Below are 24,773 nucleotides of genomic sequence, written 5' to 3' on the forward strand. Positions count from 1 at the left end.
CTGTGTTTGTCAGAAGAGTACTGTGTTTGTCAGAAGAGTACTGTATTTGTTAGACGTGTACTGTTTGTCAGAGGAGTACTGTGTTTGTCAGAAAAGTACTGTTTGTCAGAATGGTACTGTGTTTGTCAGAAGAGTCCTGTGTTTATCAGTAGTGTACTGTGTTTGTTAGAAGAGTACTGAATTTGTCAGAAGAGTACTGTGTTTATCAGTAGTGTACTGTGTTTGTTAGAAGAGTACTGTATTTGTCAGAAGGGTACTGTTTTTATCAGTAGTGTACTGTGTTTGTTAGAAGAGTACTGTGTTTGCCAGAAGTGTACTGTTTTTATCAGTAGTGTACTGTGTTTGTTAGAAGAGTACTGTGTTTGTCAGAAGTGTACTGTTTTTATCAGTAGTGTACTGTGTTTGTTAGAAGAGTACTGTGTTTGTCAGAAGTGTACTGTTTTTATCAGTAGTGTACTGTGTTTGTTAGAAGAGTACTGTGTTTGCCAGAAGTGTACTGTTTTTATCAGTAGTGTACTGTGTTTGTTAGAAGAGTACTGTATTTGTCAGAAGTGTACTGTTTTTATCAGTAGTGTACTGTGTTTGTTAGAAGAGTACTGTGTTTGTCAGAAGTGTACTGTTTGTTAGAAATTTAGTTTGTTTTTCAGAAGAGAAACTTGTCAGCAGTGTACAGTCATCGGATTCTTATGTGAGAGTGAATCTCCAAGATTTTGATTTGAATACTTTTATCAATAAGTCATGAATATCTGTTTCTAACTTCAAAAACAAGCAGGTCACATTGAGAGTTAAGGCCATTAGGATCATGTAGTGTAGAAAGGGAGTCAGAGACAAGAAAACTATCTTATCTGTAGCTTCTGAGAGGAAGACATCTGATAAGAGTTCAGTTTGTTCAGTATTACCGTCAGTCTTACCTGGAGTTTACCTGGAGAGAGTTCCAGGGGTCAACGCCCCCGCGGCCCGGTCTGTGACCAGGCCTCCTGGTGGATCAGAGCCTGATCAACCAGGCTGTTACTGCTGGCTGCACACAAACCAACGTACGAGCCACAGCCCGGCTGGTCAGGAACCGACTTTAGGTGCTTGTCCAGTGCCAGCTTGACGACTGCCAGGGGTCTGTTGGTAATCCCCTTTATGTATGCTGGGAGGCAGTTGAACAGTCTCGGGCCCCTGACACTTATTGTATGGTCTCTCAACGTGCTAGTGGCACCCCTGCTTACTGCAACATCGCTTTCTCCTGGTGCCAGAGCTAGAGCCATCAGTGTATATGGTATGTGTATTGCTACTTTAAAGTTCCAGATTGTGCATGCTTTTGAAAGCACCTAATTTAGCAGTACATAGAGAATAAGGACTGCAAAATTGATGTTTTTGAACCCTAGTTGTGTATGGTGACGTAATATAAACATTTCAATGTTTGTGACTTTTATTTCCAAAGGGAGTCATTTAAATGATACCTGAATTTTTTCTAAATTTTCTTCCTCCAACTTTTCGTTTTTATGTCGCACATACAACCAGAAAAATGAGCATGTGCAAGTGTCTCATGACCAAAGTTATTTGGCTTACTCCCAGCATCCTTTAATAACGAATAACTTCCAAAAGCCTATGCTGCTGATTATCTTCATTCAAATAAAGGTGCTTCCTAATTCAGCGATGGCGGAGAGTGAAATTTAAGCATGCTGATTCACATCAACCAATTTTATTTCTAAAACAGTGAAATATTTATTCCCGTTAAATATATTTAGATTCTATCTATTCTGAATGCTTCAGTATTTAAATATTGAAGTATCTAACAGACAGGATACAATTCATTAAGTTTAGATTGTGCGTGGGCATATCTGTATACATTCTAAATGAGTTTATAAAACTTGGAATTATTTGGGTCCATGAGATAACTGGAGAATGACTCTCATTAGGCTTCACATTTTGAGCCATGTTGCAGCTTCCACAGAGCAAGGTTCACCTTGTTGCTTTGGCTGCATGTTTCCAGAGAGCAAGACTCACCTTGTTACTCTGGCTGAATGTTTCCAGAGAGCAAGACTCACCTTGTTACTCTGGCTGAATGTTTCCTGAGAGCAAGATTCACCTTGTTACTCTGGCTGAATGTTTCCAGAGAGCAAGATTCACCTTGTTACTCTGGCTGAATGTTTCCAGAGAGCAAGACTCACCTTGTTACTCTGGCTGAATGTTTCCTGAGAGCAAGACTCACCTTGTTACTCTAGCAGAATGTTTCCAGAGAGCAAGGCACACCTTGTTACTCTGGCTGAATGTTTCCAGAGAGCAAGACTCACCTTGTTACTCTGGCTGAATGTTTCCAGAGAGCTAGATTCACCTTGTTACTCTGGCTGCGTTTCCAGAGAGCGAGATTAAGATAAGATAAGATAAGATTTCGTTCGGATTTTTAACCCCGGAGGGTTAGCCACCCAGGATAACCCAAGAAAGTCAGTGCGTCATCGAGGACTGTCTAACTTATTTCCATTGGGGTCCTTAATCTTGTCCCCCAGGATGCGACCCACACCAGTCGACTAACACCCAGGTACCTATTTGCTGCTAGGTGAACAGGACAACAGGTGTAAGGAAACGTGTCGAAATGTTTCCACCCGCCGGGAATCGAACCCGGGCCCTCCGTGTGTGAAGCGGGAGCTTTAGCCACCAGGCCACCGGGCCACCTTGTTACTCTGGCTGAATGTTTCCAGAGAGCAAGACTCACCTTCTTATTCTGGCTGAATGTTTCCAGAGACCAAGACTCACCTTGTTACTCTGGCTGCATGTTTCCAGAGAGCAAGACTCACCTTGTTACTCTGGCTGCGTGTTTCCAGAGAGCAAGACTCACCTTGTTACTCTGGCTGCATGTTTCCAGAGAGCAAGACTCACCTTGTTACTCTGGCTGCATGTTTCCAGAGAGCAAGACTCACCTTGTTACTCTGGCTGCATGTTTCCAGAGAGCAAGACTCACCTTGTTACTCTGGCTGAATGTTTCCAGAGAGCAAGATTCACCTTGTTACTCTGGCTGCATGTTTCCAGAGACCAAGACTCACTTTGTTACTCTGGCTGCGTGTTTCCATTTTACCAATATCTTTCAATAAATAGTGATGCTGATTTTCCTTCAAGAAATAGAGGATGGCTTCTCATTTTCGTCTTCAATATACTGAAGTTGCTAAACTCCACAAGAAGGGTGACACACTGTAAGTTTACATTAAATAAATATCTTTATTTTAATACAAGGACATGTACAGGGTATACAGTCCTAGCTGATAACAATGACATACTACTATATAGAAAGTCCCTTGTTATGCCCCGCATTTCGGGCAAATTAGGTCAGAGCCCCAGGATGCGACCCACACCAGTCGACTAACACCCAGATACCCATTTTACTGATGGGGAACATAGACAACAGGTGGAAAGAAACACATCCAATGTTTCTACTCTGGCTGGGAATCGAACCCAGGCCCTCGCCGTGTGAAGCGAGAGCGTTAACCACCAAGCCACCAGAGCCCCTGAACAATGTAAAATTTTAATGAAAATATTTAAAACTATTTATTTTTAGATGGGATTTATTAAACGAAAACTCAGCTTTCTTATTGAGCTAGGCAAATTTTAAATAGGCAGTGTTGAAAAATAAAATGAATAGGCGTCAATTTACGAAATTAATGGAGAAAAATACATCATTTTAAACTCTCTTAAAAAAAATTGTTTTTTTTCCTTACTGGATGGTAGAGAATTTTAAATACAATATAACTTTGAAAAGAAAGCTGAGAAATACTGTAAACTCGTTTTTTACGGCATTTTTATTATTTTTATGAGTTTAGTGAACTCTTATATACTGTATGACGTTATACCAGAGCCGATACAGCGGTAGCTTCAGTGTTCTTATCTTCCATTAACTTCCTCCAAGTCTTTTCTTTATAACTACAGAATGCCTTATCCGATGGGCTTCAAATTTTTCAAACTTGATGAATTATTACTCTGTGAAGCATCGTAGAGCAATCGATAGATGCAGGTGTTCTTGTCTCTGTTATAAAGAACATTCCTGAAACTGGTATCATTGTGATAACTTTAGAGAGTCTATTTTGAACGCCTTCAAAATTTCAACAGTCGTATATCTTACTTAGAAGTCAGTTTGGCTTCAAAGTTGTTGGAATGTTGAAATTAATCTTGGGCAATGTATGTCCTAATTTGCCTAACTAGGATATTAATTTTCTTGTAATAACTTGCGAATGCCTCCTCTGATTATCATCAAATCATGAATGCTAATATTTATCCAGTTTAGAATCTTATGCCGCACTCTGCCCTAATCCTATCGTGTCCATTGAGGTACAATGGACCGAGGGTTATATCATACGGGGATAGATACGTTTATCGGATCGCGCATCAATCGAAATGCATCGAATTTAAATTCATTTTAGTTCACTGTTCGTGGCTTCTGTGATCTATCAGTTCTCAAGAGAAAATATTACCTTGACGACGAAGAAGGTACAGTAGACTGACGCGTCGCTTAGAAAGAACAGCAACTAGAACAGGTTACTGGATGCACCTTGACTCGTGATAAGGTAACTGAAGAGCTCATCACAAGCCTTAACATTAAATATGTTCGAGAATATTTATAGTTGTCGATGGCTTATGGTTGGTAATCCCAATACCAGCAGACCTCGCGATCAGATCTTACTGTATGCTATCTGGATACCGTATAGGTAATACAAGTGCAAAACACTTAAATACACTTAAAACACTTAAATACAAGCATATCTACTGTAGCATGTTGTAACATACAGCTGCTGGAGTAGATATATTTAAACGCTCGTATGTCTCGACCCCTGCAACCACAATTAGGTGAGTACATTATACCATGATACACAAAATCTGTCTTGGAGTGCAGAAGTAAGATAAGATTTCGTTCGGATTTTTAACCCCGGAGGGTTAGCCACCCAGGATAACCCAAGAAAGTCAGTGCGTCATCGAGGACTGTCTAACTTATTTCCATTGGGGTCCTTAATCTTGTCCCCCAGGATGCGACCCACACCAGTCGACTAACACCCAGGTACCTATTTGCTGCTAGGTGAACAGGACAATAGGTGTAAGGAAACGTGTCGGAATTTCCACCTGCCGGGAATCGAACCCGGGCCCTCCGTGTGTGAAGCGGGAGTTTTAGCCACCAGGCCACCGGGTCTGGTGGCTAGGAGTATTTGCTCGGCCTTCAGATCGGCGCACACAAGTAACTCTTACCACGGTTGTTAATCATCAAAATATTCCGTGTTCTTGACCTTGACAGCAGAGCCGCTGTAAGTGGCTAACCCCGCCATGCTGGTACCATAGGTGAGGTCTGATCATCTCAGCTGAGGTCTGACCATCTCGGTGGTTCATCTGCATTCATGGGCCACGCGAGGCCAGCCTCACCTTGCCACACCCACCTGCCTGCCAAGCAAGTGCTGTAACCATGTAGCACAGCAACACCGTCCACTATTACACTAAGAATATAAGAACATAACAAAGGAGGAACACTGCAGCAGGCCTGTTGGCCCATGCTAGGCAGGTCCTTAACAATCCTTCCCACTAACAAAATATTTGACCAACCCAATTTACAATTTACAATGCTCCCCAAGAAATAAGTTTTGATGATTCTATTTACTCATTATGAAAGTCTCAATCAAATCCAACCCCTCTCGCTAATGTATCCATCCAACCTAAATTTGAAACCACCCAACGTTTTAGCTTCAATAACCCTACAGTTAATACTGAGTGAATAAATTTCTGATATTGTGAGTTTTGTCTGAAATTATATATATACCTCGTGCTGAATAGGTAAAACTTGCTATTTTGGCTTATATAGCAACGCTCTTCTTGCCGAATAAGGCAAGGGAAAATTTGTGTATGCAATAATTTCGATAAAATCATTCTGAAACTAACGAAAAAAATATATTTCATTGTGTTTGTTTATTATTAAATTATTGTAAACTTATCTAAAATATATTTAGTTGGATAAGGCAAAATTAAATTACACTTGTTATAATAAGGGTGGGTAAATTTTCTAAGGTTCTTTTGGCACAAAATTATTAATTTTTACACTAACATAAATGAAAAAAAATATGTCTTTAAACGTATAAGAGATAATTTTAGAAATGACTTAATTGCAGTTCTTCCTACTGGACCAAATTTACCTATTCGGCATGATATATATATATATATATATATATATATATATATATATATATATATATATATATATATATATATATATATATATATATATATATATATATATATATATATATATATATATATATATATATATATATATATATATATATATATATATATATATATATATATATATATATTATTACATGACATGGTACAGAAGATATAAGAGATACATTGCTGATAAAAGATGGCAGATACAGTACATGAGATACTGTGTGTGTGTGTATATATATATATATATATATATATATATATATATATATATATATATATATATATATATATATATATATATATATATATATATATTTATATATATATATATATATATATATATATATATATATATATATATATATATATATATATATATATATATATATATATATATATATATACACGAGCTCACACAAACATTCATACTCACACGAATTCATATGTTTATATGTTCCTTCATTTGAATTTTATAGCACCCTACACTATTCCTTTTGCGTACATTCAGGTAGAGGGGGCTGGTGTTATCAGATAAGGTGATGACTTTCTTGGATCCCACAGCCACCGAAATACATCTTGTTTTCTATATTTATTTTATACTCATAGGACTACCATAAGGAATTTCATTCATTACAGATCTACTACAAGTTCGTAATCTCTCAGCGTTTACAGTAATCTCTCAGTGTTTCCAGTAACCTCTCAGTGTTTCCAGTAATCTCTCAGTGTTTCCAGTAATCTCTCAAAGTGTTTCCAGTAATCTGGCAGTGTTACCAGTAATATGGTAGTGTTTCCAGCAATCTCTCAGTGTTTCCAGTAATCTCTCAGTGTTTCCAGTAATCTCTCAGTGTTTCCAGTAATCTCTCAGTGTTTCCAGTAATCTCTCAAAGTGTTTCCAGTAATCTGGCCGTGTTACCAGTAATCTGGTAGTGTTTCCAGTAATCTCTCAGTGTTTCCAGTAATCTCTCAGTGTTTCCAGTAATCTCTCAGTGTTTCCAGTAATCTCTCAGTGTTTCCAGTAATCTGGTAATGTTTCCAGTAATCTCTCATTATTTCTAGTAATCTCTCACAGAGTTTCTTTACCAGTTTTATTTCTAGTCTGTGAGTTTCTGGACTTTCTCAGGTGTCTTTTTACGTTCCTTATGTTCTGGAAACATTGATTGTACCCATTACTCTTAGATGGGTCTGTTTTTCCGAGGCAATCTTAGCGATCAAGGACAACCACTGAATTGCCTTTGTTAGAAGGAAAGATATTATGGGTCTGATACCTGTCATGTATAATGTAAATGCCATGTTTAGTCCTTAAAACAGTTCTTTGTTTTGACAACCTTACATATGTTGTGGATGTGATACAGCAAATGGGTTTGTTTTTGTACTTCTCTCCATTTTATGTTCTTTCATTCATTAGTGGTTGGATTCCAGCAGCTATTTGGAGTTGTTCCTGGGCTCCTAACAGAGAAACTTCGGAGCCCAACTCGTCAACCTTGCCCAGTCCCAGACTTTCTCTCTTGCAATACTCTCCGTTTTCTTTCCTTCAGATATTCCTTGACCCCCAACTGAAACACTCTTCATTTTGCCCCTGTCAGTTTCTGCAACGTCTGGTGAGGTGTCACGTCGAAGGCCTTTCCTGAACCCTTTCTCCTCAGTTGTTCGACCAGTCTCTTTCCGATACCTTTTCCAACACTGCATTATATTCATGTCAGTGATGCTAGCCAGTAAATAAGAACCCACAGACGGTCCTCCTGCTTTTTTTTTTGTTTTGTCAGTTGTCCGGCAGTTGAGTTGTTTCCAGCCTTCTCATAGACAAACTATTGCTAGTACTAAGTGTAAAGTTTCAATTGCTTCTTTCCGAACTGATGATAAAGATGATGATAGGGAAGGAGGCCGCTGCTGTTTAGTAGTTGATGCACACTTGATTAAGAAGTGATACCATTATATTCTTTTCTAGTTATGACCCCACTGGAAGTAAATAAATGCGAGTAAAATTTATTCCTTGGAGAGAGTATCTGGCATTTACAAATAATCTGAAAAAAAAAAATCAAATTTTTGCAAAGCCTAGTGTTTATCAATATCGTAATTTACTATTTAAGCATATACATGTCGTGCCGAATAGGTAAAATTGGTCAAGTAACAAGAACTCGTTAAAAATTAAGTCCTTTCTCAAATTTTCTCATATACGTTTAAAGATATTTTTTTTATTTATGTTAATGTAAAAATTAATAATTTTGTGCCAAAAGAACCTTAGAAAACTTACCTAACCTTATTATAACAAGCGTAATTTAATTTATCCTAATCAAACAAAATATATTTTAGATAAGTTTGCAATAATTTAATAACAAACGAACACAATGAAATATATTTTTTCGTTATTTTCAGAATGATTTTTACGAAATTATTGAATACACAATTTTTCGCTTGCCTTATTCAGCAAGAAGAGAGTTGCTATTAAAGCCAAAATGGCAAGTTTTACCTATTCGACACGACATATATATATATATATATATATATATATATATATATATATATATATATATATATATATATATATATATATATATATATATTTAATTTGGGCTAAATGCTGGTACAGTTATATCAGATATTAATGTTCTCTTCGATAAGTGAGCCAATATAACTGTAGTAAGATTTACTTAAAATGCATCAGTATTAAAATTACATTCGTGTGTCTAGATTACTGGTCCATTTCCCATTTTCTCATGGTGGTATAATGTCATAACAATGATATTATTTGCTTTTTCATCACTCGTCTGTTTTATGGATCATTATTATTATTATTATTATTATTATTATTAAAGATTCGCCGGTATTCTCCCGGCCCGGGCCTTTTCCAAGTGGTGGCCCGGCCTTGGCTCCCTCTTTAGGGAGTGTCTGAGACCTAAGTCTTCCATGGGAGGAGGCACAAGTACCTCCACATCTTTGGGACCAACTGTCCCCAGGCCTAGCCACAAGCTAGGCCTCTCTGGTCTGCCATCCCCATCCCAAGGGGGTAAATGGGAATGACAGTCTTGTGAGCTAAAGGCTCGGGCTCAGGCACCTACCCTACCCTAGAAGGGTTAGGCATGGTATCAATGTTATGGTTCATTAGTTAGTTAGATAAAGATTAGCCGGTATTCTCCCGGCCCGGGCCCTTTCCAAGTGGTGGCCCGGCCTTGGCACCCTCTTTTAGGGAGTGTCTGAGACCTAAGTCTCCCATGGGAGGAGGCACAAGTACCCCCTCATCTTTGGGACCAACTGTCCCCAGGCCTAGCCACAAGCTAGGCCTCTCTGGTCTGCCATCCCCGTCCCAAGGGGGTAAATGGGAATGACAGTCTTATAAGCTAAAGGCTCGGGCTCAGGCACCTACCCTACCCTAGAAGGGTTAGGCATGGTATCAATGTTATGGTTCAGTACCATAATCCTCATAGGGCAGAACAAACCTTAAATAAAACAGAGTCGTCGCTCTTTATAGAGCTTCATTAAGTCATTAAGATTTAATAAAACTCTTCACAGAACCAAACATTGTCTTAATTAGGTGTTGCTTTGTTTGTATTGCTCACGTGTGTCTACACACAGTCTTATAACCATTATTTTCCTCCCTCCCCCTCCCCCCCCCCAAAAAAAAAAAATCTTGAATCTTTCATCGCGTTTTTTGCAGTTTTCTTATTTATTTTCCGTGAAAGTATCGTTTTCTTCTTTACAATTATTGCCAGGTCTTTGATGGTACTTTTGTTGACGTCGTTGTGCACCAGCTTCTGTTTTAGTTATCCCTGCTTGTCTTCTCTCCCTTCAGTGTCCGTTCCTTGGTACCGGCTTCCTTCCCTGTCTTCTGTAGAAATGCGACAGAAGACAGGGTAGCCATTATTTTCTTCAGCTTCATGGCGACTCCGGGTAAATTAAAAATTTTCCTGTGGTTTAGTATTGCTTGGTAGGTAGTCATGTTCTCAATATTACAACAGTGAAGAACACGTACACACGCACGAATAAAGGTTAGGAAGCCAGGAATAAAGGTTAGGAAGCCAGGAATAAAGGTTACGAAGCTAGGAATAAAGGTTACGAAGCCAGGAATAAAGGTTAGGAATCCAGGAATAAAGGTTAGGAAGCCAGGAATAAAGGTTACGAAGCTAGGAATAAAGGTTACGAAGCCAGGAATAAAGGTTAGGAATCCAGGAATAAAGGTTAGGAAGCCAGGAATAAAGGCTAGGTAGCCAGGAATAAAGGTTAGCAAGTCAGGAATAAAGGTTAGGAAGCCAGGAATAAAGGCTGGGATGCCAGGAATAAAGTCTAGGAAGCCAGGAATAAAGGCTAGGAAGCCAGGAATAAAGGCTAGGTAGCCAGGAATAAAGGTTAGGTAGCCAGGAATAAAGGTTAGGAAGCCAGGAATAAAGGCTAGGATGCCAGGAATAAAGGCTAGGTAGCCAGGAATAAAGGTTAGGAAGCCAGGAATAAAGGCTAGGTAGCCAGGGATAAAGGTTAGGAAGCCAGGAATAAAGGTTAGGAAGCCAGGAATAAAGGTTAGGAAGCCAGGAATAAAGGCTAGGTAGCCAGGAATAAAGGTTAGGAAGCCAGGAATAAAGGCTAGGTAGCCAGGAATAAAGGTTAGGCAGCCAGGAATAAAGGTTAGGAAGCCAGGAATAAAGGCTAGGTAGCAAGGAATAAAGGTTAGGTAGTCAGGAATAAAGGTTAGGAAGCCAGGAATAAAGGTTAGGTAGCCAGGAATAAAGGTTAGGAAGCCAGGAATAAAGGCTAGGATGCCAGGAATAAAGGTTAGGAAGCCAGGAATAAAGGCTAGGTAGCCAGGAATAAAGGTTAGGTAGCCAGGAATAAAGGCTAGGAAGCCAGGAATAAAGGCTAGGAAGCCAGGAATAAAGGCTAGGAAGTCAGGAATAAAGGCTAGGAAGTCAGGAATAAAGGCTAGGTAGCCAGGAATAAAGGCTAGGTAGCCAGGAATAAAGGCTAGGTAGCCAGGAATAAAGGCTACGAAGCCAGGAATAAAGGCTAGGAAGCCAGGAATAAAGGCTAGGTAGCCAGGAATAAAGGCTAGGTAGCCAGGAATAAAGGCTAGGTAGCCAGGAATAAAGGCTAGGTAGCCAGGAATAAAGGCTAGGTAGCCAGGAATAAAGGCTAGGAAGCCAGGAATAAAGACTAGGTAGCCAGGAATAAAGGCTAGGAAGCCAGGAATAAAGGCTAGGTAGCCAGGAATAAAGGCTAGGAACCCAGGAATAAAGGTTAGGAACCCAGGAATAAAGGCTAGGTAGCCAGTAATAAAGGCTAGGAAGCTAGGAATAAAGGATAGGTAGCCAGGAATAAAGGCTAGGTAGCCAGGAATAAAGGTTAGGAAGCCAGGAATAAAGGCTAGGTAGCCAGGAATAAAGGCTAGGAAGCCAGGAATAAAGGCTAGGTAGCCAGGAATAAAGGCTAGGAACCCAGGAATAAAGGCTAGGAACCCAGGAATAAAGGCTAGGAAGCTAGTAATAAAGGCCAGGTACACACACACATAACAAGAACAAAGGCCAGGTACACACACACATAACAAGAACAAAGGCCAGGTACACACACACATAACAAGAACAAAGGCCAGGTACACACACACATAACAAGAACAAAGGCCAGGTACACACACACATAACAGTAATAAAGGCCAGGTACACACATTCAGGGGTAACTGAACAAAATGGGAACAAAATTACTACATCCATTTAAACACTTATCGTATTTATTTTTCCAGTGGTACTAAATTACATGACGATAGCAATATTATGAATAAATAAACACTACAGAATTGGAGTCGGTGTCCAAGTAATTGAACGGCCAAGCTGTTTCTAAGGACTATTACCCACCTACGGTACGAAAGATGCGGGGAGAGAGAGAGAGAGAGAGAGAGAGAGAGAGAGAGAGAGATACTATTCAGAGTTAGAGTTATGCTCGAATCTCACAGTCATCCAGAAGCGAGAGATTCAGTGAGAAACTCTGAAGAGATGGGTGAGAGAAAGTGAGGGGAGAGGTGATAATAAATTATGCAGGTGGCAGGTGGCATTAAGCTCGACGTTCACAGATGACGGGCTTCAGGTGGTGGCAGGCTACGTCGTGCCACTTGATGCCATCCTTGTAGAAGTTGTTGAGGATGGCCAGGCAGTTCTCCTTGCCACCTTCACGGTTGTCTGGCTGAGGTTTGCGGAGTCTGCAACAAACACAACAACACTCACGATTTATTTTTCCTTCTGTACACTGACAATAATGATTACCTCCTAATAAACATTATAATATACTTAATGTTGCACAACATATGTTTAACAAATTTGTTTGTATGTTGCGAGAATAAATTTGGTTAAATTTGCCTGTTTCATATATGCAAATGCCCTTATCACATCGGCCGTCTCCCACCAAGGCAGGGTGGCCCGAAAAAGAAAAAAACTTTTACCATCATTCACTCCATCAGTGTCTTACCAGAGGCGCGTTTACACTACAGTTATAAAACTGCAACATTAACACCCCTCCTTCAGAGTGCAGACACTGTACATCCCATCTCCAGGACTCTAGTTCGGCCTGCCGGTTTCCATAAATCCCTTCATAAATGTTACCTTGCTCACACTCCAACAGCACGTCAAGCCCTAAAAACCGTTTGTCTCCAATCGGTCCTACCTAACATGCTCACGCATGCTTGCTGGAAGCCCAAGTCCCTCGCACACAAAACCTCCTTTACCCCCTCCGTTCAACCTTTCCTCGGCCGACCCCTGCCCCACCTTTCCTCCGCTACAGATTTATACACCCTCGAAGTCCCGTAGCTCGATCGCTAACATACTCAGCTCACACACTGAGGTCCGGAGATCGAATCCCCTGTAAGGCTGGATAGCATTAAGACGTGTTTCCATAAGACACCTGCTGTCCATGTTCACCCATCAGCATAAAATGGGTACCTGGGTGTTAGTCAACTGGTGTTGGTCGCATCCTGGGACAAAACTGATCTAATTTGCTCGAAATGCTCTGCATACCAAGGAACTTTCTGTGCAGTAGTATGTCATTGATGTCAGCTAGGCCTGCATACCTTGTACATGTACTTGTAGAAATAAAGATATTATTATTATTATAATTATTATTATTATTATTATTATTATTATTATTATTATTATTATTATAATTATTCCTTCTGTCATGTCATTCACATATACCAGGAACAGCAGCGGTCCTAGGACTGGCCCCTGTGGAAGTCCGCTCGTGACAGGGGCTCACTCTGCCACTTCATCATTTACCACGATTCGCTGCTGCCTTCCTTGTTATACCTGCCTGGTCCTCCAGCTTTTGCACTAATCTCTTGTGTGGAACTATATCAAAAGCCTTCTTACAGACCAAGAAAACACAATCGACCCACCTCTTTCTCCCTCTAGTCTTACTGCTGTTACCTTGTCATAGAACTCTAGTAGGTTTGTGACACAAGATTTTCCGTCTCTGAATCCGTGCTAATTGTCGTTTGTAAGCTCATTCCTTTCTAGGTGGTCCATTACTCTTCTCCTGATAACATTTTCCATAACTTTGCATACAATACATGTCAGTGACACTAGTCTGTAGTTTAATACTGCGTGTCTATCCCCTTTTTTAAAAATTGGGACTACATTGGCTGTCTTCCATTCCTCAGGTAGTCGCCATGTTTCAGGACATGTGTTGAAGATTGTTGTTAGCGGTACGTAATGCTCCTCTGCTTCCTCTCTCAGAACCCAAGGAGAGATACTATCTGGCCCCACTGCCTTTAAGTTATCCAGTTCGCTTTGTAGCCCCTTCACCTCCTCCGTGGTTGTATATACAATGTCCAGCACTTGTTGGTATATCCCACCTCTCCGTCTTTCTGGAGTCTTTTCTGTCTTCAATGTGAATACTTCTTTGAATCTCATGTTGAACTCCTCACAAACTTCAAGGTTGTTTCTTGTAAACTCTCCTCCTTCTTTCCTTCCTCATCCTGATTACATGGTCTGTGACGGTTGTTTACTTCTTGATGTGACTGTACAACAGCTTCGGGTCAGACTTGGTTTCCTCTGCTATGTCATTTTCAAATTGTCGTTGGGCCTCCCTTCTTACCTGTGAATATCCATTTCTTGCTCTTCGATTATTTTCCTTGTTCTCCCAGGTCCTTTTGCCTTCTATACTTCTTCCATTCGCTAACGCAGTTGGTTTTAGCCTCTCTACACCTTTGTGAGAACCAAGGGCTCGTCCTGGCCTTCTCATTAAGTCTGTTGCCCTTGGGTACAAACCTCTCCTCCACTTCCTTGCATATCGATGTCACATATTCAATCATTTCATTTACTGTTTACTCTGCCAGTTCTCTGTTCCACTGGACCTAGTGCAAGAAATTTCTCATGCCTGCGTATTCCCCTTTCTTGTAGTTTGTTTCTTCCTGCCCTTCCTGCTTCCCTCTCCACTTTAACTCTACTATGTATACAAAGCTTAGAACAACGTGATCACTTGCTCCGAGGGGTCTTTCATATCTGATGTCCTCAATATCTGCACTACTCAAGGTGAATACTAGGTCCAGTCTTGCTGGTTCATCCTCTCCACTCTCTCTGGAAGTATCACTAATGTGATGATGCACGCGATCTTCCAGTACCGTCTCCAACATTTTAGCCCTCCAAGTTTCTGGGCCCCCATGTGGCTCCAGGTTTTCACAGTCGATTTCTATGTGATGGAAGTCACACACTAGCTTTGCCCTGCCTACATGGGCCCTTCTGGCCACATCTCTCTATTGCTCTCATCATATTCTTGTCTTGGCCTTCCTCCTATTCACTGATGGGTTATACATCACTGCATTCACCACCGAGGGATCTCCAGCCTGAAGTGTACCTATTAGGTAGTCCATTGCTCCTCCTATCTCCTCTCTCCCCAACTTCTCAAAATCCCATTGGATTTTGATGAGCAGTGCCACTCCTCCATCCCACCTCCCCCCACTGTTCCCTCTTTCTCTCTTCAGAATCTGATATCCAACTGGAAACATGGCATTTGTTATCATTTCTGAGAGCTTGGTTTCTGTGAGGGCTATGATATCTGGTGACGCCTCTGTGATTTTTTCGTGCCACTCTTCCCACTTATTGTGTGTGTGTGTGTGTGTGTGTGTGTGTGTGTGTGTGTGTGTGTGTGTGTGTGTGTGTGTGTGTGTGTGTGTGTGTGTGTGTGTGTGTGTGTGTGTGTGTGTGTGTGTGTGTGTGTGTGTGTGTGTGTGTGTGTGTGTGTGTGTGTGTGTGTGTGTGTATGTGTGTGTGTGTGTACTCACCTAATTGTGGTTGAAAGGATCGAGTCACAGCTCCTGGCCCCGCCTCTTTACTAGTCGCTACTAGGTTGCTCTCCCTGCTCCATCAGCTTTAACATACCTCTTCTTAAAGCTATGTATGGATCCTGCCTCCAGTACATCACTTTCCAGACTATTCCACTTCCTGACAACACTATGACTGAATAAATACTTCCTAACATCCCTGTGACTCATCTGAGACTTCAGCTTCCAATTATGATCTCATGTTGCTGTGTCCTATCTCTCGAAAATTCTGTCTCTGTCCACTTTGTCGATTCCTCTCAGTATTTTATTTGTCTTTATCATATCCGCCCTGTCCCTCATGCCCTCCAGTGTCATCAGGTCGAGTTCTCTTAATCTCTCCCTCGTAGGATATCCCAATAGCTCTTGGACTAGTATCGTTGCAAACCTTTGCACTTTCTCTAATTTCCTGACATGCTTGTCGAGGTGTGGGTCTCAAACTGGAGCTGCATACTCCAATATTGGCCTGACGTACACGGTGTACACTGTCCTGAATGATTCCTTACTGAGATGTCGGAATGCTATTCTTAGGTTTGCTAAGCGCCCATATGCTGCTGCATTTATTTGGTTGATGTGCACCTCAAGAGATGTATTCGGTAATATACTCGCCGCAAGATCCTTTTCCTTGAGTGAGGTTTGTAGTCTTTGGCCCCCTAGACTGTACTCTGTCTGCGGTCTTCTTTGCCTTTCCCCAGTCTTCATGACTTTGCATTTAATGAGGTTGAACTCTATGAGCCAGTTTCTGGACCAACCCTGCAGCCTGTCCAGATCTCTTTGTAGTCCTGCCTGGTCCTCCTCCGATTGAATTTTCCTCATTAACTTCGCATCGTCTTCAAACAGGGACATTTCTGAGTCTATTCCTTCCGTCTTGTCATTCACATATATCAGAAACAACACCGGTCCTAGGAATGACCCCTATGGAGCCCCACTCTTCAGAGACGCCCACTCTGACACATGACTCGCTGATGTATTTCTGTCAGGTATTCTCTGATCTATTGCAGTGCCTTCCATGTTATACCTGCCTGGTCTTCCAGCTTTTGAACTTATCTCTTGTGTGGAACTGTGTGTGTGTGTGTGTGTGTGTGTGTGTGTGTGTGTGTGTGTGTGTGTGTGTGTGTGTGTGTGTGTGTGTGTGTGTGTGTGTGTGTGTACTCACCTAGTTGTACTCACCTAGTTGTGGTTGCAGGGGTCGAATCATAGCTCCTGATCCCACTTCTTCACTGTCGTTATTTAGGCCACTATTCCTGCTCCATGAGCTTTATCATACCTCTTCTTAAAGCAATGTATGGATCCTGCCTCCACTACATCACTTTCTAGATTATTCCCCTTCCTGACAACTCTATGACTGAAGAAATACTTCCTAATATGTGTGTGTGTGTGTGCTCACCTATTTGTACTCATTTATTTGTGGTTGCAGGGGTCGAGCCATAGCTCCTGGCCCCGCCTCTTCACTGATCGCTACTAGGTCCTCTCTCTCTCTCTCTCTCTCTGTTCCATGAGCTTTATCAAACCTCGACTTAAAACTATGTATGGTTCCTGCCTCCACAACGTCACTGTCCAGACTATTCCACTTCCTGACAACTCTATGATAAAAGAAATATTTCCTAAAATTCATCTGCGACCCCTTGTTTCTCTGTCCCATCTCTGGAACATCCTTTGTTCATCTTGTCAATTCCTCGCAGTATTTTATATGCTATTATATCTCCCCGTACCCTCCTGTCCCTGAATGTCGTCAGACCGATTTCCCTTAACCTTTCTTCGCGAGACATTCCCCTTAGCTCTAGGACTAGTCTTGTTGCGAACCTTTGCCCTTTCTCTAATTTCTTGACGTACTTGACCAGGTGTGGGTTCCAAACTGGTGCTGCATACTCCAATATGAGCCTGACGTACACGGTGTGCAGTGTCTTGAACGATTCCTTACAAAGGTATCGGAACGCTATTCTTAGGTTTGCCAGGCGACCATATGCTGCAGCAGTTATCTGGTTGATGTGCGCCTCAGGAGATGTCCTCGGTATTATACTCACCCCAAGATCCCTTTCCTTGAGTGAGGTTTGCAATCTTTGGCTATCTAGCCTGATCCTCATCATATTTGATTCTCCTCATTAACTTCACATCATCTGCAAACAGGGACACTTACGAGTCTGTCCCTTCCGTCATATCATTCACATATACCAAAAACAGCACTGGTCCTAGGACTGATCCCTGTGGAACCCCGCTCGTAACAGGCGCCACTCTGTCATCTCGTCACGTACCATGACTCGTCCTTGCCTCCCTGTCAGGTATTCTCTGATCCATTGCAGTGTGTGTGTGTGTGTGTGTGTGTGTGTGTGTGTGTGTGTGTGTGTGTGTGTGTGTGTGTGTGTGTGTGTGTGTGTGTGTGTGTGATTACTTACTTTTATTACTTATATTTTAGTACCACCTAGGTAGTAGGTTGGTAGACAGCAGCCACTCAGGGAGGTACTACCGTCCTTCTAAGTGAGTGTGAAACGGAAACCTGTAATCTTTTCATATCACTACAAACTGGCATGGTGCCAGATAAGTGGAAAATGGCAAATGTGATACCTATTTTCAAAACAGGTTACAGGTCCTTAGCTTCGAACTATAGACCAATAAGCCTAACCTCCATAGTGGGAAAATTTATGGAATCAATAATTGCCGAGGCAGTTCGTAGCCACCTTGAAAAGCATAAATTAATCAACGAATCTCAGCATGGTTTTACAAAGGGACGTTCCTGCCTTACGAATTTATTAACTTTTTTCACTAAGGTATTTGAGGAGGTAGATCATGGTAACGAATATGATATTGTGTATATGGACTTCAGTAAGGCTTTTGACAGGGTCCCACATCAGAGACTATTGAGGAAAATTAAAGCACATGGAATAGGAGGAGAAATTTTTTCCTGGATAGAGGCATGGTTGACAAATAGGCAGCAGAGAGTTTGCATAAATGGGGAGAAATCAGAGTGGGGAAGCGTCACGAGCGGTGTTCCACAGGGGTCAGTGTTGGGCCCCCTGCTGTTCACAATCTACATAAACGACATAGATGAGGGCATAAAGAGCGACATCGGCAAGTTTGCCGATGACACCAAAATAGGCCGTCGAATTCATTCTGACGAGGACATTCGAGCACTCCAGGAAGATTTGAATAGACTGATGCAGTGGTCGGAGAAGTGGCAGATGCAGTTTAATATAGACAAATGCAAAGTTCTAAATGTTGGACAGGACAATAACCATGCCACATATAAACTAAATAATGTAGATCTTAATATTACGGATTGCGAAAAAGATTTAGGAGTTCTGGTTAGCAGTAATCTGAAACCAAGACAACAGTGCATAAGTGTTCGCAATAAAGCTAATAGAATCCTTGGCTTCATATCAAGAAGCATAAATAATAGGAGTCCTCAGGTTGTTCTTCAACTCTATACATCCTTGGTTAGGCCTCATTTAGATTATGCTGCACAGTTTTGGTCACCGTATTACAGAATGGATATAAATTCTCTGGAAAATGTACAAAGGAGGATGACAAAGATGATCCCATGTATCAGAAACCTTCCCTATGAGGATAGACTAAGGGCCCTGAAACTGCACTCTCTAGAAAGACGTAGAATTAGGGGGGATATGATTGAGGTTTATAAGTGGAAGACAGGAATAAATAAAGGGGATGTAAATAGTGTGCTGATAATATCTAGCCTAGACAGGACTCGCAGCAATGGTTTTAAGTTGGAAAAATTCAGATTCAGGAGGGATATAGGAAAGTACTGGTTTGGTAATAGAGTTGTGGATGAGTGGAACAAACTCCCAAGTACCGTTATAGAGGCCAGAACGTTGTGTAGCTTTAAAAATAGGTTGGATAAATACATGAGTAGATGTGGGTGGGTGTGAGTTAGACCTGATAGCTTGTGCTAACGGGTCGGTTGCCGTGTTCCTCCCTTGAGTCAATGTGACCTGACCTGACTAGGTTGGGTGCATTGGCTTAAGCCGGTAGGGACTTGGACCTGCCTCGCATGGGCCAGTAGGCCTTCTGCAGTGTTCCTTCGTTCTTATGTTCTTATGTTCTTATGATGGTAGTATTGCTGGCAGTATTCTGTCTCATAAACAAGCCGGATACCAGATATATCTTGCTACTTCTACTTGTTCTTAGGTGAAACTACACATGCATGTACACGCACATATATACACACCCCTCTGGGTTTTCTTCTAATTTCTTACTAGTTCTTGTTCTTGTTTATTTCCTCTTATCTCCATGGGGAAGTGGAACAGAATTCTTCCTCCGTAAGCCATACGTGTTGTAGGAGGCGACTAAAATGTCGGGAGCAAGGGGCTAGTAACTCTTTCTCCTGAATATATTACTAAAGTTAAAAAGAGAAACTTTCGTTTTTCTTTTTAGGCCACCCTACCTCAGTGGGATACGGCTGGTTCGTTGAAAAAATAATATTACTTATTCGTAATTGCCTATTTCTAGTTACAGAAACAGAACTATGTTCCTGGTATCGTTTCTTCCATCTTTAGTTGTCAAATTAATTTGTAAAGTTTCTAGAATTTTTAGATTGCTAAGTATTCTTCTATGTGGCACCGTATCTTAGGATTTCTTACAGTATTCCAGAAAAAAAGAATATCATTCCATCATTTTCTAGTGTCTGACATTAGTCAGTCAGGTAATGAATAAATGATCTGCACATTCCTAGCAGAAACGTTTTAAATCATTACACATTAAAGATAATATAACAAGAAGAGCATTAGCATGGATAAGAGAAATAACTGACAAACAGAAAGAAAGGAGTAACGGTAATGAATTAAGTATTACGGTGAGTGTAACTAATAACGTTTAGTTCTGGGCTCCTTGATTTTGTATGTAATAACGTGTCAACAAGAATAGATTGTTATGTATCTTCTTATTTTAGAGTTGATTCTGAGCCTCTAATCAGGTCTTTTAAATGGACGTGAGCTGGTACACTCATTTTTAACCTCGTGAACTTCTCGTGGAGTTTAGTTCCACAACTTTTTCATTCAGCTATTAGACTGTATGACCACACTAAGGCTGAAATTACACTTCCTGACATCCCGTGACTCCTTTGAGTCCAAGACTTCGAGTTTTGTGTCTTTATTCCCGTTTATCACCTCTCGAACAATTTTTCCTTATGGAACTAATCTATTTTTTTTCAGTATTTTCTTATATACATATGTTCCCTTGACCTTCTTTTCCAGTGCCCTTAGCGTGTGTGTATGTGTCCATGTGTGACTGTAGGCAACTTACCCTCCGGTGTGTGACCAGCCAGTAACACTGAAAGGCTCGCCATTCAGCCACTTGAAGATGCTCCCAGATTTCTGGCCACCAGTCCAGACGTAGTCCAGTCTCTCTGTTCACAAAAAAAAAGAGATATTTTTATTTAGAAAAGATATCTCTTGCAAGGAAATAAAAGCCTGCAGTTTAAAACAATATGCAAGAAAAGCAACAACTACAGTAGAAGCTAACCTCCTTCAATAATGCTATGGATGTAATTGAGTTCTTCCTGGGAGCTGATACCCACAGCCTGCCACCCGCTACCCAGACTGGAACACAAGCTGGCGGCAGCAGTACCAGTGTAGTCCTTGCCACCATCGTGTTTCCAGGAGAAGTAGTATTGACTTCCACCGCGGGTGTCGTCAACCTTCAACACACACTCAATTAGTTGTTATTGTCAAAGTCATTTGTAACAAAGAATAATTTACACTCGGAATAATATTTTATTCATTAGTTATCACTTTGACGGTACAGATCATATTTACACAGCTAGGTTTATGTCCACATTTCACAACAGAAATATCATTTGTGACTCAACCAAAAAAAGCATTGAGAGCAGTCTCCCAATGTCAATAAATTCCACCTTCTTAACCAAGACATGTCAGGTATGTAGTTTCACCTCGCCTGCCTGCGGTGTATAAGCCCTTTCTTCGCTCATATATTACAGTCTTTTCAAGAATGATGGGCTGAATACACTGACTCTAGGCTGAGAGACTTATTACCTGACACTCCTTCTGATCTTCACTATTCACATTTGTTTTGGACTAATGAAGCCACTGTGTGGCTAAACGTTTTCTCAGAAAGATACCCAAGTGATGCACATGTGTCTAATTTATCAACTGATAGGAGAGGCTGAGCCTTGATCGTGAGCAGAGCTACAGACCAATGGAACCTTGTAAGTGAACTACGTATAGTCAACTAACTGATTATACAGATGACTCTCCCCTTACTCAAGCAATTACTATATATTATTTTCCTCAGAGTAACCTTGCATTAGTAATACTTTATTAGTAACTGGATATTCCAATACCTTCCTTATTAGTAAAATAAATACTTCTTCCTGATTCGCCGGTACTCCCCCGCCCCGGGTCTTTCCCAGATGGTGACCCGGCCTTGGGAGTATCTGAGACCTATATCTGGCACTGGGAGGAAGTACAAGTACCTCCTCATCTTCTGGAACTAGTTGTCCCTATGCCTAGCCCCATACTCTGCCCTAACAGGGCTCGTAGAGAGAAGCTTGGCCTCTGGTCTGCCATCTTCCCTGCCCCAGGGGCACACTCATGGGAATGACAATCATGTGATCTGCAGGTGATAGCAAGCTCTGGCCCTTCTTGCAAAATAAATATTTGTAATCACTCGTATTTATTTATATTATTTTCCATTTTCTATAACTTCCCAGTTATATAAAAGCATTATTATTATTTAAAGATATCTATTGTAAGGACAAAAATCTGTTTACAGCAACATGCAAGTAAAGTAACATGTAAACCAGAAGTTGACGTCTTCCAGTAATAAAATGGATGTAAACTGAGTTTTTCAGGGGAGCTGATAGCCACAGCTTGCAACCCGCAGTGCTTATTAAATGCTATTAAATGCTTATCGGAAGTTGTAAAAGGATCTCACGCATATTACAAATTTGTGTATAATATATACACATAAGAATTTGCACGCAGATTTGGCAGAACTGCAGTTTGAGCTTGAAGAGTTAGTGCATTTAGAGCGAGTTCGTTAATTTCACATATACGGGTACAAGCCCAACCCTCTCTCTAATTTGTCTGCAGTCGTGCTATTACGATTTCGTGAGTTATTATTATTATTATTATTATTATTATTATTATTATTATTATTATTATTATTATTATTATTATTATTATTATTATTATTATTAGAGTGGAATCCAATACTCACTAATGTAATTTTTGATTCACATTTTGGCAACGTCGTGTTTATAAAAAAAATTAATGGTGGATTTTTTTGAGGATGCATAATTTAGTGGGTAATAATACACGATGTTGTGGTAAATATCGAATAATGTAATGGTTAATGCATGGCGTAGTGGTTAATATTTCATGATTTAGTGGTTAATATTTTATGGTTTAGTGGTTAATAAATCATGTTGTATACACTACCTGCTGTGACTAAATAAAGCAACTTGTTCTCGCATTAAGTCGCTTCACACACGGAGGGGGCGGGTTCGATTCCCGGAGGGGTAGAAACATTTTGACCCGTTTCCTTACACCTGTTGTCCTGTTCACCTAGCAGCAAATAGGTACCTGGGTATTAGTCGACTGGTGTGGGTGGCATCCTGGGGAACAATATTGAGGACCCCAATGGAAATATGACAGACAGTCCTCGATGACGCACTGACTTTCTTGGCTTATCCTGGGTGGCTAACCCTCCGGGGTTAAAAATCCAAACGAAATTTGGTCTTACCTTATATTAACAATATAAAAATAACGTTACGGTACCAGAATCCATTTTCACAGATCGTGTTTTCGTTTTGGTGTAACTGAATCAAATATAAATGAATATGGAGATGTGAGAATTTAAAAAAAATAGTGTTATTAAATGTGTATGCAATGTGCATGGTAGAAAGCTTACCTGGCCGTCAGTAGGACCCTGGGACTGACACCTCACCAGCCCCACCAGAGTCACCAGTAACAACAGCTTCATCTGGAGAGTACGAAAAATATTTATACAGATTTTCGAGCCACTTCAGTATCTGTCATTGCATGGCTGCCCCTTCCTGTGGCAGAGTTTGGTCTCTCTCTGTTGGGTCCTCTTACCGTGTTAGTGAGGTCTGAACACCCGCGAAGCAGAGTTTTTTTTTTAACTTTGTGATGGAGTTTAGGTATCCTCAGTAACTCACTTATTCGGCCTAAATAACAGAGAGATTTCCTAATTTGCCAAAATTTCCAGTGACGTAAACTAAACCTGCGACAGGAAATGAATCTTGGCTAAGGCTAGAACTGCACTGTTTCAAAATTTTCCCTACCGTGATTATATCGTGACAGTGAAATAGTCACGGTAGTAACAAACTGATTTTTGATAGTAGACATATTTTAGTATAACTGAATATTGTCAATAATTTTCTTAGTTAAAAATAATAAACGCACAAACAAATCATCTCGAAGAACTGAAGAGCACAATATCGTGACCGGAACAGTACATAAATAACCCGCACTCTACTTTCACTGCATAAATCTACCAGCACTATAATTTTTAACCACATGCAGTTAGTTCTACCATGATCCTGATCTTAGAGTTAGTTAACAGATTCGTTTTTTTTATTTAAGTGCAACTTCGTTAGCAATATATAGAAATTAAGTGTGATTTACTGAAATTCATCAAAATCACCGTCACGATTATTATAAATTTTTACTTAATCAGATTGTATCAAGTTATTCAATACTTGGCGAGTTTTCCCAGAGAAATACACAGAGTTTAGCAGCTATAACAGTCTCGGTATTTATCGCTCATTTTTTGAGTGTCTTTTTACTTCAGATATTTTCATATCTGAAGTAAAAATGAAACCTTTGTTTTGTGAGGTCTTTGTTAAGTGATGAAGCAATAATAGCGACACCACCAGAATATATGAAAAATAAAATATCTGGGTGTTAGAATATAACTAGTGGAGTCCCTCGGGGGCTAATGTTACCACCCATTTTATTACAAATATAAGTATACTAGTTTGAATATATTATAATGCGTCGGTTTTCTCAGATGATCCAAAAATTATGACGAGGATACAAGCGAGGAAAAACTTTATTAATCTAAAAGAAGATCTGGGTAGATTTAGTGAAGTGAGACATGGAGGATGGAATTTAGTGTGGAAAAATGTAAGAGAAATGGGAGAGTGTCACAAAAAATATATTGTGATACAATATCATTGGATTGACTTCAGGTACTAGTTCTCCAAGCCTTCGTTCAGCACTCACCTTAGCAGAGGTAGATGTGTGCTGAGGAAGGCGGCGGTCTACTTATATATGAACTACCTTTTTCAGGACAAGGCCACTTCAGGACT

At 40.5% G+C, this 24,773-nt stretch overlaps 2 protein-coding genes across 2 annotated transcripts in view; one reads left to right on the plus strand and one right to left on the minus strand.

Moving 5' to 3' along the window:
• Nucleotides 1-905: 905 nt before the first annotated feature.
• Nucleotides 906-24,773, plus strand: part of LOC128690417 (L-selectin) — a 174,964-nt gene continuing 151,096 nt past the window's right edge. The window contains exon 1 of the mRNA XM_053779096.2: nt 906-1,264. Coding sequence (XP_053635071.2) covers nt 1,262-1,264 — 3 coding nt within the window. The 5' untranslated portion in view covers nt 906-1,261. The remainder of the gene's footprint in view (nt 1,265-24,773) is intronic.
• On the minus strand, nt 11,944-23,514 carry LOC128690487 (L-selectin). The gene is made up of 4 exons (XM_070089609.1): nt 23,351-23,514; nt 20,942-21,116; nt 20,723-20,825; nt 11,944-12,358 (listed from the first exon to the last, which is right to left on the minus strand). Exons 1-4 carry the CDS (start codon nt 23,420-23,422, stop codon nt 12,214-12,216), a joined length of 495 nt encoding a protein of 164 aa, XP_069945710.1. The 5' UTR covers nt 23,423-23,514; the 3' UTR covers nt 11,944-12,213.

This window comes from Cherax quadricarinatus, chromosome 29, assembly GCF_038502225.1.
Source record: "Cherax quadricarinatus isolate ZL_2023a chromosome 29, ASM3850222v1, whole genome shotgun sequence".
NCBI classification, from domain to species: Eukaryota; Metazoa; Arthropoda; class Malacostraca; order Decapoda; family Parastacidae; genus Cherax; species Cherax quadricarinatus.

Coding starts and splice junctions, on each gene's coding strand:
- LOC128690487 (XM_070089609.1), bottom strand. CDS start 23,422: ATGAAGCTGTTGTTACTGGTGACTCTGGTGGGGCTGGTGAGGTGTCAG. Junction 21,117..23,350: donor AGGGTCCTACTGACGGCCAG/GTAAGCTTTCTA, acceptor TGTGTGTTGAAG/GTTGACGACACCCGCGGTGG. Junction 20,826..20,941: donor CCATAGCATTATTGAAGGAG/GTTAGCTTCTAC, acceptor TTTTGTGAACAG/AGAGACTGGACTACGTCTGG.